Below are 16552 nucleotides of genomic sequence, written 5' to 3'. Positions count from 1 at the left end.
GTTTTTCTCTGAGCTGCACTCACTGCATGCGAATAATGCTATGACATCATGCGTGACCCGGCTAGTGGCTAGAGTTTGGGTGAGATGGAGGCCAAAGGTCAGCAATGTAACAATGCACTGTAGTCGTTACCATCATTTAAGGTGTCATATTTCGGTCACAATTAATGTTTTTTTAATGATTTGGGTTTAAAGTGTAAATACTTTGGAGGATGGTATTTTTTTTTTTACCCTTTAAGATCTCTCTTCCTACTGGTTCTCCCTCCTGGTGTTTTCCTCCAGTCTGAGATGAGCGCAGAGAGAGACCCGCCAGTGCGCGTGAAGAGAGAGACCCGCCAGTGCGCGTGAAGAGAGAGACCCGCCAGTGCGCGTGAAGAGAGAGACCCGCCAGTGCGCGTGAAGAGAGAGACCCGCCAGTGCGCGTGAAGAGAGAGACCCGCCAGTGCGCGTGAAGAGAGAGACCCGCCAGTGCGCGTGAAGAGAGAGACCCGCCAGTGCGCGTGAAGAGAGAGACCCGCCAGTGCGCGTGAAGAGAGAGACCCGCCAGTGCGCGTGAAGAGAGAGACCCGCCAGTGCGCGTGAAGAGAGAGACCCGCCAGTGCGCGTGAAGAGAGAGACCCGCCAGTGCGCGTGAAGAGAGAGACCCGCCAGTGCGCGTGAAGAGAGAGACCCGCCAGTGCGCGTGAAGAGAGAGACCCGCCAGTGCGCGTGAAGAGAGAGACCCGCCAGTGCGCGTGAAGAGAGAGACCCGCCAGTGCGCGTGAAGAGAGAGACCCGCCAGTGCGCGTGAAGAGAGAGACCCGCCAGTGCGCGTGAAGAGAGAGACCCGCCAGTGCGCGTGAAGAGAGAGACCCGCCAGTGCGCGTGAAGAGAGAGACCCGCCAGTGCGCGCGAAGAGAGAGACCCGCCAGTGCGCGCGAAGAGAGAGACCCGCCAGTGCGCGCGAAGAGAGAGACCCGCCAGTGCGCGCGAAGAGAGAGACCCGCCAGTGCGCGCGAAGAGAGAGACCCGCCAGTGCGCGCGAAGAGAGAGACCCGCCAGTGCGCGCGAAGAGAGAGACCCGCCAGTGCGCGCGAAGAGAGAGACCCGCCAGTGCGCGCGAAGAGAGAGACCCGCCAGTGCGCGCGAAGAGAGAGACCCGCCAGTGCGCGCGAAGAGAGAGACCCGCCAGTGCGCGCGAAGAGAGAGACCCGCCAGTGCGCGCGAAGAGAGAGACCCGCCAGTGCGCGCGAAGAGAGAGACCCGCCAGTGCGCGCGAAGAGAGAGACCCGCCAGTGCGCGCGAAGAGAGAGACCCGCCAGTGCGCGCGAAGAGAGAGACCCGCCAGTGCGCGCGAAGAGAGAGACCCGCCAGTGCGCGCGAAGAGAGAGACCCGCCAGTGCGCGCGAAGAGAGAGACCCGCCAGTGCGCGCGAAGAGAGAGACCCGCCAGTGCGCGCGAAGAGAGAGACCCGCCAGTGGGCGAATTGCAAAGTAGAATTAGGCCGAAATCCAGAAAAGAGCTGTTCAAATTCTACTACCACCTAAAAGGAAGTGATTCCCAAGGCTTCCATAACAAAGCAATCACCTACAGAGAGATGAACCTGGAGAAGAGTCCTCTAAGCAAGCTGGTCCTGGGGCTCTGTTCACAAACACAGAGCCCCAGGACAGCAACACAATTAAACCCCACCAAATCATGAGAAAACAAAAATAGAATTATTTCCCATGTGTGAAGTAATTAACAAAACTGAGTAAACTAGAATGCTATTTGGCCCTAAACAGAGAGTACACGGTGGCAGAATACCTGACCATGTGTGACTGACCCTAAACAGAGAGTACGCAGTGGCAGAATACCTGACCATGTGTGACTGACCCTAAACAGAGAGTACGCAGTGGCATAATACCTGACCATGTGTGACTGACCCTAAACAGAGAGTACGCAGTGGCAGAATACCTGACCATGTGTGACTGACCCTAAACAGAGAGTACGCAGTGGCAGAATACCTGACCATGTGTGACTGACCCTAAACAGAGAGTACGCAGTGGCAGAATACCTGACCATGTGTGACTGACCCTAAACAGAGAGTACGCAGTGGCAGAATACCTGACCATGTGTGACTGACCCTAAACAGAGAGTATGCAGTGGCAGAATACCTGACCATGTGTGACTGACCCTAAACAGAGAGTACGCAGTGGCAGAATACCTGACCATGTGTGACTGACCCTAAACAAAGAGTACACAGTGGCAGAATACCTGACCATGTGTGACTGACCCTAAACAGAGAGTATGCAGTGGCAGAATACCTGACCATGTGTGACTAAGGAAATCTTTGACTGTACAGACTCAGTGAGCATAGCCTTGCTATTGAGAAAGGCCGCCGTAGGCAGACCTGGCTCTCAAGAGAAGACAGGCTATGTGCTCACTGCCCACAAAATGAGGTGGAAACTGAGCTGCACTTCCTAACCTCCTGCCAAATGTATGACCGTATTTGAGACACATATTTCCCTCAGATTACACAGACCCACAAAGAAAAACAAAACTCCCATATCTATTGGGTGGAGTATCACAGTGTGCCATCACAGCAGTAAGATTTGTGACCTGTTGCCACAAGAAAAGGGCAACCAGTGAAGAACAAACACCATTGTAAATACAACCCATATTTATGTTTATTTATTTTCCATTTTGTACTTTAGCTATTTGCACATCGTTACAACACTGTATATAGACATATGACATTTGAAATGTCTTTTCTTTTGGAACTTTTGAGTCATGTTTACTGTTAATTTTGTTTATTTCACTTTTGTTTATCTTTTTCACTTATTTTGGCAATGTAGACGTATGTTTCGCATGCTAATAAAGCCAATTGGGGGAGGGGGGAGATGTATTTCCCCAACTAAAGATGTTTAGGAGGAGAGACGTCCCCAGACAAAAGGCCTGCCAGCCAGCTAACAACATTAAACCCCACCCAGAGACTGTTTTCTAGACAACACAGTAGCTGGGTGGAGAATAAAAGTGTCTCCCCTGCTCAGACAGGACGTGGGCATGACATTTATCAGGGACACAATGACACACAACCGCTCAGCCACCATTAGAATACCTAATCTTTCACTTTTATTCTAATATAAGGAAATGTGGCCTGATTCGTCCTCGACTAGCCAACAGCACAGGAACCGTTGTGACTTGATAAGTGTTTTAGGGAAAAAATGCATTGTTGTTACCTTGCATATCCATCCAATGTGTATGAAATAAAAAATTCACTCAATGTAAGACAAAAATATTGAATAGATACTGTTGAAAGAAATGGAGAAGTTTGAATAAAATGCCTCTTAAGTGAGGCTGTTATTCTGTTGCTTCAAGGTGCTGACTTCTAAGAGGGAGTGTCATTTTAGGTAACAGTAGTGATCATCATGTGGTCTCTGGATGGCTACACATAGTATGGTGGTTAAATGTGACAGATAATTAGATGTCACACAATGGATAATAACAACAGATTTGTTAAGTAACAGCAATTATTTGTCATGTGAACGTAGTACAGCCAAATGGTAAACAGTAATTCAATCTAGAATGCGGTAAAAGTTGAAAACCGGGAGTATTTTGTTTTAGCCTCTATAGGTTTAAATTTTGTAGGGACTTGGTCTGACTTTATGATCAGTATGTTGGTTATGACAGAAGAATGTTGTGGCAAGGGGTTTAACTTGTTTGTCTGAATGGAGTTGACATGACTCCTTGTCTTCTACTCTGTCCCCATGTTTATCTTCTTAGTGACCTTTTGGCTCAAACACAAACACACCCTGTGACTGCGCAACGGGACATGATTCATGTCCTGATTGGTTTGTGGAAGTATGATTCATGTCCTGATTGGTTTATACAGGACCCGTGTCATGTTTATATTTCCCTGTCATCATCATATGGTTGTTGTTCATCCATTGGTTGATAGCATTTCAGTCATGCTGATTCTTAGAACTACTGTTGGCTTTAGACTCTGTATTTTTGTGATGCGAGTTATGATGCTATTGGCTAATAATTGAGGTTCCACTTGTTTTTGTAGATCCTGTATTGTAGAGGCTGAGCCTGTCTGTGTCGCCTGTGATCATACAGGTAGATTGTCAACTTGTCTTGTCGTAGTTTCTGTAATAAATCTGTTATCCCCCTCTTCTTCTTCCTCATAGCTCCTATGGAAGCAGGCCCAGTCATACCCCCTGTTCCCTTCTCTGGGGGAGATGGAGAGCCACATGTTTGAGTGTGTGAACCAGGCAGCGGTACACGAGGAGCTGGAGGATGAGACCAGGCGCCTCTGTGACGTCAGGCCCTTCTGGCCCATGCTCAAACTGGTCACACGTAACTGTGGCCGCGCCGAACGCCTACTCGACTCCAAGATCGGCGTGCTCATCGGAAAAGGTGACACCTCACACACACACACACACTCTATGACACACACACACTCTCTGACACACACACAGACACTCTGACAAACTGATTTTTGACCTATGTGACCTGTGGTTTGAACAGATTAGTGATGTTCCTAGATAGTGATCTCACACAAACTCTGCAGACACACCACCACCACCGGTTAATCTCTGTCTCCAGTATATTGATGTCTTTGCCTTGGCTGTCAGATGTGAGTCGTCTTTTCAGATGTTTCATGTCATCATCCCAATATCAGCTGAAGTCAGGCCCATCGGATGCAAAACAATCCGGTGAAAATAGACAGGCTCCTGATGTCTGTTACATCGTCCGTCTCTCAGTATTATCTGTGATGGTGATAAGGCGCTGTGCTGAGTGGAGGCGGCAAGCCAGACCACCACTGTAATGGTAGGGAAGATAACGCCCCTGGGTGGCACGGTCAGTCTATTGAGTTGATGCACACAAAAATAAATATTATTGCACACATATATGCATGCAGGCTTACACACTAGTGATGTGCGGTTTTACTCATTACCTGCGCTCCTCACGGTTATATCCAGGGCGGAAGGGTTGAGGGACATTAATTAAATATTGGGTGGCGTACAGGTTGTTTCTCTTTAGTCAATCTGTAAAGACAATTGTATATCTATCTGCTATATTGACATTTTTTATTTCATTCTTTTAGGCTATCCTGAGCCTAAGCTTTACGGCTTAACTGTACACGTACCAAATAGCCTACACAGCCAATCGCCAAATAATGCTTTAGGAACAGACAGAGATGGTTAACATCAATACAGAGGCAAAATATTTTCTTCTTGAACTGCACTGTTGGTTATATTTTGGGGTTTATTTAGTCTTCATATAGGGGTTTATCTAGTCTTCATATAGGGGTTTATTTAGTTCACATATAGGGGTTTATTTAGTTCACATATAGGGGTTTATTTAGTTCACATATAGGGATTTATTTAGTTCACATATAGGGATTTATTTAGTCTTCATATAGGGGTTTATTTAGTCTTCATATAGGGGTTTATTTAGTCTTCATATAGGGGTTTATCTAGTCTTCATATAGGGGTTTATTTAGTCTTCATATAGGGGTTTATCTAGTCTTCATATAGAGGTTTATTTAGTTCACATATAGGGGTTTATTTAGTCTTCATATAGGGGTTTATCTAGTCTTCATATAGAGGTTTATTTAGTTCACATATAGGGGTTTATTTAGTCTTCATATAGGGGTTTATTTAGTCTTCATATAGGGGTTTATTTAGTCTTCATATAGGGGTTTATCTAGTCTTCATATAGGGGTTTATTTAGTCTTCATATAGGGGTTTATTTAGTCTTCATATAGGGGTTTATTTAGTCTTCATATAGGGGTTTATTTAGTCTTCATATAGGGGTTTATTTAGTCTTCATATAGGGGTTTATTTAGTCTTCATATAGGGGTTTATCTAGTCTTCATATAGGGGTTTATCTAGTCTTCATATAGGGGTTTATTTAGTCTTCATATAGGGGTTTATTTAGTCTTCATATAGGGGTTTATCTAGTCTTCATATAGGGGTTTATCTAGTCTTCATATAGGGGTTTATCTAGTCTTCATATAGGGGTTTATCTAGTCTTCATATAGGGGTTTATCTAGTCTTCATATAGGGGTTTATCTAGTCTTCATATAGGGGTTTATCTAGTCTTCATATAGGGGTTTATCTAGTCTTCATATAGGGGTTTATCTAGTCTTCATATAGGGGTTTATCTAGTCTTCATATAGGGGTTTATCTAGTCTTCATATAGGGGTTTATTTAGTTCACATATAGGGGTTTATTTAGTTCACATATAGGGGTTTATTTAGTTCACATATAGGGGTTTATTTAGTTCACATATAGGGGTTTATTTAGTTCACATATAGGGGTTTATTTAGTTCACATATAGGGGTTTATTTAGTTCACATATAGGGGTTTATTTAGTTCACATATAGGGGTTTATTTAGTTCACATATAGGGGTTTATTTAGTTCACATATAGGGGTTTATTTAGTTCACATATAGGGGTTTATTTAGTCTTCATATAGGGGTTTATTTAGTCTTCATATAGGGGTTTATTTAGTTCACATATAGGGGTTTATTTAGTTCACATATAGGGGTTTATCTAGTCTTCATATAGGGGTTTATTTAGTCTTCATATAGGGGTTTATTTAGTCTTCATATAGGGGTTTATTTAGTCTTCATATAGGGGTTTATTTAGTCTTCATATAGGGGTTTATTTAGTTCACATATAGGGGTTTATCTAGTCTTCATATAGGGGTTTATCTAGTCTTCATATAGGGGTTTATCTAGTCTTCATATAGGGGTTTATCTAGTCTTCATATAGGGGTTTATCTAGTCTTCATATAGGGGTTTATCTAGTCTTCATATAGGGGTTTATCTAGTCTTCATATAGGGGTTTATCTAGTCTTCATATAGGGGTTTATCTAGTCTTCATGTAGGGGTTTATCTAGTCTTCATGTAGAGGTTTATTTAGTCTTCATGTAGAGGTTTATTTAGTCTTCATGTAGAGGTTTATTTAGTCTTCATATAGGGGTTTATTTAGTTCACATATGGAGGTTTATCTAGTCTTCATATAGGGGTTTATTTAGTTCACATTTAGGGGTTTATCTAGTCTTCATATAGGGGTTTATTTAGTTCACATATAGGGGTTTATTTAGTCTTCGTATAGGGGTTTATCTAGTCTTCATATAGGGGTTTATTTAGTCTTCATATAGGGTTTTCCTAGTCTTCATATAGGGGTTTATTTAGTCTTCATATAGGGTTTATTTAGTCTTCATATAGGGGTTTATTTAGTCTTCATATAGGGGTTTATTTAGTCTTCATATAGGGGTTTATTTAGTCTTCATATAGGGGTTTATTTAGTCTTCATATAGGGGTTTATCTAGTCTTCATATAGGGGTTTATCTAGTCTTCATATAGGGGTTTATCTAGTCTTCATATAGGGGTTTATCTAGTCTTCATATAGGGGTTTATTTAGTTCACATATAGGGGTTTATTTAGTCTTCATATAGGGGTTTATTTAGTCTTCATATAGGGGTTTATTTAGTTCACATTTAGGGGTTTATCTAGTCTTCATATAGGGGTTTATTTAGTTCACATATAGGGCTTTATTTAGTCTTCATATAGGGGTTTATTTAGTCTTCATATAGGGGTTTATTTAGTTCACATAGGGGTTTATTTAGTCTTCATATAGGGGTTTATTTAGTCTTCATATAGGGGTTTATTTAGTATTCATATAGGGGTTTATTTAGTCTTCATATAGGGGTTTATTTAGTCTTCATATAGGGGTTTATCTAGTCTTCATATAGGTGTTTATTTAGTTCACATATAGGGGTTTATCTAGTCTTCATATAGGGGTTTATTTAGTTCACATATAGGGGTTTATCTAGTCTTCATATAGGGGTTTATTTATTTCAGATATAGGGGTTTATTTAGTCTTCATATAGGGGTTTATTTAGTTCACATATAGGGGTTTATTTAGTCTTCATATAGGGGTTTATTTAGTTCACATATAGGGGTTTATTTAGTCTTCATATAGGGGTTTATCTAGTCTTCATATAGAGGTTTATTTAGTTCACATATAGGGGTTTATTTAGTCTTCATATAGGGGTGTATTTAGTTCACATATAGGGGTTTATTTAGTTCACATGTAGGGGTTTATTTAGTCTTCATATAGGGGTTTATTTAGTTCACATATATGGGTTTATTTAGTCTTCATATAGGGGTTTATTTAGTTCACATAAGGGTTTATTTAGGTCACATATAAGGGTTTATTTAGTTCACATATAAGGGTTTATTTAGGTCACATATAAGGGTTTATTTAGGTCACATATAAGGGTTTATTTAGTTCACATATAAGGGTTTATTTAGTTCACATATAGGGGTTTATTTAGTTCACATATAAGGGTTTATTTAGTTCACATATAGGGGTTTATTTAGTTCACATATAGGGGTTTATTTAGTTCACATACAGGGGTTTATTTAGTTCACATACAGGGGTTTATTTAGTTCACATATAGTTGGGCGGTTGCGGATGGGTTATTAGCAATTGCGGGTGTGGGTGAACAAACAGCTGACCCACGCACTGCTATTACACACACACACACACACACACACACACACACACACACACACACACACACACACACACACACACACACACACACACACACACACACAGTCGTATTGGCCTGAGGGTGTGTGGGGACATAGATGGTAGGGGTCTATTGAGGTCCCCTAGGCTGCTGGCCAACCAGGCCTGTTCAGAGGGAATCAGTGATAGTAATTGAAGGAGACTCATCCCATGTTGATATTCTCCCTCTTGGCTCCGCTTTTGTCAGATGTGATCTGTAAAAGGCTTTTGTCAGTAAGCGGTACTCAAAACATCCCTCAGGCGCTGGCTAGCCACACACACACACACACACACACAAACACACACACACTGAGGGAGTTCTGGCCCGCCACACACACAGGCACACACAAGCTAATAATGCAGACCAGAGGCATCCTCTGAGAGCTGAGGGTCATATGAATGTTTAATGGTTTTAAATGTCAACATGTTTTTATCATCCAAAGCATTTGACGGCCCCAAAATACCGAGCTCTGTTCAACTAGTAGATATGATAAATTTAGGATCTATATTTTATACCCAGTGAGTTGTATTTCAGTGAAAACAGTAGGTTAGAGGTCAACACTGTTGCGATTGGATTGTCATTTGTAATCCCTCATAAACATTAATTGCTACTTGTTACCATGCCAGGTATGTGTCAGTCAGAGGGAGTGCATTAAACATGAATGGTAATGCCCTTTAATGCAGTGCCGTTAGACCCACTCATGCAGAGGTTTTACTGTTTTTTACACACTGTAGTGTTCATGTCATTATGGTGTGTGTGTGGCCGCTCAGAACCTCTTACACCGTGCTTATATAGCTTAATGACTGCTCACGGGTGTTCACGAACAGAACACAATCAATAAAATACATCTTTGGTATAAAATGCTGTAAAACCTCTTGTGGCCTTGTTATGCACTCCCGATCACCTGCGAAGTTGTTATGCAATGCTTATAAAGCTTCATGAACCGTTCACAGGTCTCCACGAGCTGGACGCTCTTCAGGACCAGGAGGTGAAGGACTTCCGCAGTAAGATGTTCCGTATCAGCGAGGAGAAGATGCAGCGGGTACAGCTGATGACCTGGAGCGAGTGGCTGCAGGCCTGCTTCTCTCCGCAGCTGGAGCCAGGGGGAGGAGTCACAACCGTCACAGACGGTGTCAACGACAAACAGGCCGAAGCCAGCCTCAAAGTCACCATGCACTTCGACCAGTCCCAGGTACCTAACAGTACACATTGGGAGCACAATATTTCCCATCAGAAATACACACACACTCAGAGTAACATATGCCCAACAATGGGGTGAATGTCGCTGTCTTCGAGTAGTCACATTTACAATACTACACACCCTCAGCTCTTATCAATCAATACATCGATCAAATTTATTTATAAATCCTTTTTTACATCAGATGTCACAAAGTGCTATACAGATGTCACAAAGTGCTATACAGCCTAAAACCCCAAACAGCAAGCAATGCCGATGTAGAAGCACGGTGGCTAGGAAAAACTCCCTAGAAAGGCCAAAACCTAGGAAGAAACCTAGAGAGGAACCAGACTATGAGGGTTGGCCAGTCCTCTTCTGGCTGTTCCAGGTGGTGATTATAAGAGTGCGTGGCCATTTAAGGCCAGATTGAACATCTTGAAGAAGAGTTTTGGGTGGCCCTCTCTTGGCAGGTTTGTTGTGGTGCCATATTCTTTCTGTTTTTAAAAATAATGGATTTAATGGTGCTCCGTGGGATGTTCAAAGTTTGATTTTTTTTTAAACCCAAACCTGATCTGTACTTCTCCACAACTTTGTCCCTGACCTGTTTGGAGAGCTCCTTGGTCTTCATGGTGCCGTTTGCTTGGTGCTGCCCCTTGCTTAGTGGTGTTGCAGACTCTGGGGCCTTTCAACTCAATATTAGGACGGTGCTCCTAGTGTTTGGTATACTCAGTAAGCTACAGACTAGTAAACAAACTCTCTCACACACAGATATTCTCCCTTCTTTTATCTCCTCTGTTGGCTTGCCCCTAATGGGACCAGTTCATGTGACAGTTGGCTGGCCACTAATAGCACCTGGTCATATGACTGAGCCAGACTGGCAGAGTGACGGCACTAAATGGGTCACCACCACCATCAGTCACAGTTCCATCCTCACTGAGACACTGAAGCCCCTGACACACACACACAAGCGCCTGACCAAAGGGCCTCTCCACTGATTGAAAACATGGAAAAAGAAGACATCTGAGGACGCTGACTGTATCGCTCGCTTGCCCTCCCTCCCACTCTCTCTCACTCACTCACAAACACACCTCTCACTATTAACTTCTCTACAAACTACTGTATGTTCTATCTGAAATAAGTGTGTGTAAATTCGGTGGCATTCACTAAATAAATCACTGGTAGTTATACATATGGAGTGTGCAACTCTTTTGTTTTTATAGATTCGGTGGCATGCCAACAAATGATCTCAGATCACCACCACGCTAGGGTCACCACCACGCTAGGGTCACCACCACGCTAGGGTCACCACCACGCTAGGGTCACCACCACGCTAGGGTCATTGCCCACTGCACACTACATGGCTCAACCCCTTACCGTCTGTGTTCTGTACAGGTGGATGGTGTCAGGAAGTGGACCTTTTTATTGTCTATTCTTGTTGGTTTTCATTGGTTGGTTGGCTTGGTTTTCAGTTGACTGAACAAACCCTTATTTTACTACTTGTTTACATGATATTTACTTGGACATTACATTGTAAAACAGCACTCATGCACTTGAAGCTACAAGGTGCTATAGTTACCATTTTACTTAAGGCAATTACCTGAAAGTACCCATAGTCACCAAAGTCCTAATGTATTGGCTGTAATGACAGTGAAATCATTTGAATAATTATTACCGCTCTATTTGGAACTTGACCACTCTGGGTGGTGTCACCATGGTGATGTGCAGTATGTGGTTGTCATAGCATTGTGAGTGGGTGAAGGCTGTGCCCTAACGACCAGGTTTGGCGCCAGACTGCAAGGCAGGTTGGGTAGGGGTGTGTGTGTTTCTCTGTCTGAATGCTCTGTAAGCCTTCGATGTCTGTAAACCTTGCTGGGATTGTGTGTTAAACCTTGTCACACACTGCAGGATAGTCTATATCCCTTTACCCCCCCCCCCGTCTTTCTCTCTAATGTTATTTTACTGTTTTTCACCCCCCCCTTTGTCCTCTCACCTCGCTATCATGAGATTTCACTTATATATAGAACATTTTAAGTACACCACCATGTCTCTGGTCTCTCTCTATTGTGTGTGTTGACGTTAATGAGGATAATGCTGTCTCCCTCCAGGACACAGCCAGTCTGAAAGTGTGGCCCAGCACCAGTCCCAGTGAGCTGATGGAACAGGCGTTGAGGAAATGGCTGACAACCCACGGCCCCGAGGAGGAGGGACGCCAGGCCGAGCAGTACGTTCTGAGGGTCAGCGATAAGCTGGAGTTCCTCTGTGGAGACCACCCGCTCATACAGTACAAGGTGACCCTTTACTCTTAGGCTCAACCTCAGTGCACACAGTGCAAAGGGACCCTAATGATGCCCTATGACCCCTTCACCTTTAACCCCCAAACCCTCTGTAGAGTGCTTTCTTACCATCAAACTGCTTCTTTTCTCATTCTCTTACCCTCTACATGTGCTGTGATGACCTCAAACAAGGTCACTGTCAGAGGAGAGTTATCTCAACCATTCCTTAATCATTAATGTCATAACCGTAACGGTTAACGTTCCAAGGTCAGAGCGTGTAGGGAGTGGGTTTAGGAATGTCTCCTTGTGTTTAACCATAAATGAGACTCAGTGATCCAGAAACAGTCATCTGACTGTTGTCCTAATAACGCCTCATTAATAACACTGTCTTCCTGGAACACATTACTGTTACTCACAGACCTGGTATGTGTGCATGACTGAATCCATCTGTGTATGAGTGTGTGTGTGTGTGTTTCCGTGTGTGATGAAGCAGACTGTGACCATTACACCCTGCAGAAAAGGGTCCGGTTCTATCTGTGACCGTGTTTAGATCCAGGAACCATGTCTGTACATTAGATATGGGTTACCTTCCATCTGTGTGGCTGATTTCCTCTCTTTGACCTCTCATCGCTCCTCTGTTTTTTTTACTCTCCTTCTTCTGTCATCTCTTCAGAACATATAGGCTTGTCTGTCTCTGTCTGTCTGCGCACCATTCACATTTGTAAGGGACGGCAGGTAGCCTAGCGGTTAAGAGCGTTTGGCCAGTAACCGAAAGGTCGCTGGTTAGAATAAAAATGTAATTACTACATTACAAAAAAACATTTAAAAGAAATTCAGTTTGTTCAGACTGCATACAGAATAGTACTTTCTGTGTGTTAACATGTCTTCTCCTCTCTGTCCCAGTACATCAAAGCCTGTCTCCAGGCGAAGGAGTGTCCCCACCTGACCCTAGTCCAGGTCAGCACAGTCCAGGCCATGTTCGAGAAGGAGATCTCGGCCATCGGAGCTGTGGTCAACCGCAAGAGCTCCAACCCCCCCTTACCACTGCCTCCCAAGAGGAGGGGACCCTCGGTCAGTCACACTCTCTGTGTGTGTGTGTGTGTGTGTGTGTGTATGTGTGTGTGTGTGTGTGTGTGTAGGTGTGTGTGTGTGTGTGTGTGTGTAGGTGTGTGTGTGTGTGTGTAGGTGTGTGTGTAGGTGTGTGTGTAGTAGGTGTGTGTGTAGTGTGTGGGTGTGTAGTAGGTGTGTGTGTGTGTAGTGGGTGCATGTTTGTGAGCATTTTCTCCAGACATTGCTAGCCGCTCTTAGCAGCTGCACTCTGACGTTCCGTCTGGTTCTAAAGGCCAGGTGCAGTTTAATTGCTCATTAGAGCCTAATTGCCAAGGTACCATGACGACTGTCCCACAGTGACAGGTGACATTGGACAGTAAATGACACACCTGTCAGTCAATGCTTCAAATGTCAATCATTACAACTAAATGTCAACATCAACAAGACTCTATCTGATCTGAAAAGAAGAAAGACTGTGGTCAGACAGTGATGTCTTGTGGTAGTTGAGCCATTGACAAAAGGAGAAGTGAGTAGGACTTCAAGCACAACAGGCCTGTATACCCAGCAGCTCTCCAGGAGGGTAGAGCTTTGTTCTAGGTAGTGAGGAGAGGTTGAGAGGATCGACTGTTCATGTGGTGGTGTACTCTAGTAAGACGTTACAAAAATATACATGTACTCCTCTGTCGCATAGGCACTCACCTAAATACACACACTGATACACAGTACATATGCTTAAATTCAAAAACACTCTTGTTCACACACACAAACACACTTACAAAAACATTACTTTCATTTACACACACACACACACACACAGACACACACACACACACACAGGAAGTATGCTGCTTATTCATGTTTGTGGTCTGTAGTTGAGGGCCAGTCATGTGGAGTGTTTTTCCTGCTCTGCTGACCTTGGCAAGTCTACTCTGCTTGACAACAGTGTGACTCACCCTTCAGTGTATGTGTGTTTGATATTCCTACAGTAAAGTATACTCTGTTCCTTGCTGACTCATGAAAATATTTATCTCCTCTGATACTCTACTTTCCTCTTCCCTCTGTTCCGCTCCTTCTCTCTCTCCTCCTTCCTCTGTTACTCGCCTCTCTTTCCTCTGTTACTTTGCTTCTCTCTCTAGCAAGTGAATACGTGTGTATGGGAGGTGACTAACCAGTTTAAGATCGTCCTAATCAAAGGCAGCAAGGTGAATGCTGAGGAGACGGCCAAGGTAACCACTGATGATGATTACTTGATAGCAAACCTGGAATTTATGTTACATTTTTACTGTTTGCTCTGGGATGTACAGTTGAAATCTAAGTTTACATACATCTTAGCCAAATGCATTTAAACTCAGTTTTTCCACAATTCCTGACATTTAATCCTAGTAAAAATTCCCTGTCTTAGGTCAGTTAGGATCACCACTTTATTTTATGAATGTGAAATGTCAGAATAATAGTAGAGAGAATTATTTCAGCTTTTATTTCTTTCATCACATTCTCAGTGGGTCAGAAGTTAACATACACTCAATTAGTATTTGGTAGCATTGCCTTTAAATTGTTTAACTTTGGTCAAATGTTTCGGGTAGCCTTCCACAAGCTTCCCACAATAAGTTGGGTGAATTTTGGCCCATTCCTCCTGACAGAGCTGGTGTAACTGAGTCAGCTTTGTAGGCCTCCTTGCTCGCGCACGCTTTTTCAGTTTTGCCCACAAATTTTCTATAGGATTGAGGTCAGGGCTTTCTGATGGCCACTCCAATACCTTGACTTTGTTGTCCTTAAGCCATTTTGGCACAACTTTGGAAGTATGCTTGGGGTAATTGTCCATTTGGAAGACCCATTTGCGACCATGCTTTAACTTCCTGACTGATGTCTTGAGATGTTGCTTCAATATATCCACATAATTTTCCGCCCTCATGATGTCATCTATTTTGTGAAGTGCACCAGTCCCTCCTGCAGCAAAGCACCCTCACAACATGATGCTGCCACCCACGTGCTTCACGGTTTGGATGGTGTTCTTCGGCTTGCAAGCCTCCCCCTTTTTCCTCCAAACATAACCATGGTCATTATGGTCAAACAGTTCTATTTTTGAATGATTTTGTACGAAAAGTACGATCTTTGTCACGATGTGCAGTTGCAAACCATAGTCTGGCTTTTTTATGGCGGTTTTGGAGCAGTTGCTTCTTCCTTGCTGAACGGCCTTTCAGGTTCTGTCGATATTGGACTCGTTTTACTGTGGATATAGATGCTTTTGTACCGGTTTCCGCCAGCATCTTCACGAGGTCCTTTGCTGTTGTTCTGGGATTGATTTGGACTTTTCGCACCAAAGTACATTCATCTCTAGGAGACAGAACGCGTCTCCTTCCTGAGCTGTATGATGGCTGCGTGGTCCCATGGTGTTTATACTTGCGTACTATTGTTTGTACAGATGAATGTGGTAGCTTCAGGCGTTTGGAAATTGCTCCCAAGGATGAATCAGACTTGGAGGTCTACAATTTTTTTTCTGAGGTCTTGGCTGTTTGTTTGATTTTCCCATGATGTCAAGCAAAGAGGCACTGAGTTTGAAGGTAGGCCTTGAAATACATCCACAGGTACCTCCAATTGCCTCAAATGATGTCAATTAGCCTATCAGAAGCTTCTAAAGCTATGACATAATTTTCTGGAATTTTCCAAGCTGTTTAAAGTTGTGATGGTGAAATAATCTGTCTATAAACAATTGTTGTAAAAATCACTTGTGTCATGCACAAAGTAGATGTCCTAACAGACTTGCCAAAACTATAGTGTGTTAACAAGAATTTTGTGGAGTGGTTGAAAAACAAGTTTTAATGACTCCAACCTAAGTGTATGTAAACTTCCGACTTTAACTGTATTTATAACCCATGGACAGTAGAGCCCTGTTAGTGCTCACTATGATCCTGTTATGGTGAAGTAAACCCCTCTCTCTTTTCAGATCCAGGTACGCGCAGGCTTGTTCCATGGCACAGAGCTGCTGTGTAAACCAGCGGTGAGCAGCGAGAGCAGCGGACGCTCTGAACACGTGTGGAACCTCCCGCTAGAGTTCGACATTACCGTGAGCGACCTGCCGCGCATGGCCCGCCTCTGTTTTGCCGTCTACGCCGTCATGGACAAGGTCAAGAAGCAGAAGTCCACCAAGAACGCCCACATCAACAAGTACCAGACCATCCGCAAGTCTGGCAAAGTGGTATGACACACACACAAAGCACAGACAGCGCACACACAGAAATACATGTATATTTAGTCTCTGTCCTCTCTCTCTCTCGCTATCTCCTCGCGCTCTCGCTCTCGCTCTCTCTCTCGCTATCTCCTCTCTCTCTCTCGCTATCTCCTCTCTCTCTCTCGCTCTCTCGCTCTCGCTCTCGCTCTCTCTCTGCAGCACTACCCTGTAGCCTGGGTGAACACCATGGTGTTTGACTATAAAGGACAGCTGAAGACTGGAGATATCATCCTTCACAGCTGGTCTTCCTTTCCTGGTGAGCACACACACCCT

The 16552-nt window shown here is 43.7% G+C and overlaps 1 protein-coding gene across 3 annotated transcripts in view; it reads left to right on the top strand.

The window, feature by feature from the left end:
* Window positions 1-16552, top strand: part of LOC129831796 (phosphatidylinositol 4,5-bisphosphate 3-kinase catalytic subunit beta isoform-like) — a 78239-nt gene that overhangs the window by 49827 nt on the left and 11860 nt on the right. For all 3 annotated transcript variants that reach the window (XM_055895254.1, XM_055895253.1, XM_055895251.1), the window contains exons 4-10: window positions 4146-4374; window positions 9504-9742; window positions 11833-12015; window positions 12904-13071; window positions 14187-14276; window positions 15995-16246; window positions 16439-16535. In XM_055895254.1, the coding sequence (XP_055751229.1) occupies window positions 4146-4374; window positions 9504-9742; window positions 11833-12015; window positions 12904-13071; window positions 14187-14276; window positions 15995-16246; window positions 16439-16535 (1258 nt within the window). The remainder of the gene's footprint in view (window positions 1-4145; window positions 4375-9503; window positions 9743-11832; window positions 12016-12903; window positions 13072-14186; window positions 14277-15994; window positions 16247-16438; window positions 16536-16552) is intronic.

Source organism: Salvelinus fontinalis, chromosome 33 (genome assembly GCF_029448725.1).
Source record: "Salvelinus fontinalis isolate EN_2023a chromosome 33, ASM2944872v1, whole genome shotgun sequence".
Classification (NCBI taxonomy): Eukaryota; Metazoa; Chordata; class Actinopteri; order Salmoniformes; family Salmonidae; genus Salvelinus; species Salvelinus fontinalis.
This window is presented reverse-complemented; position numbering and strand designations above follow the sequence as displayed.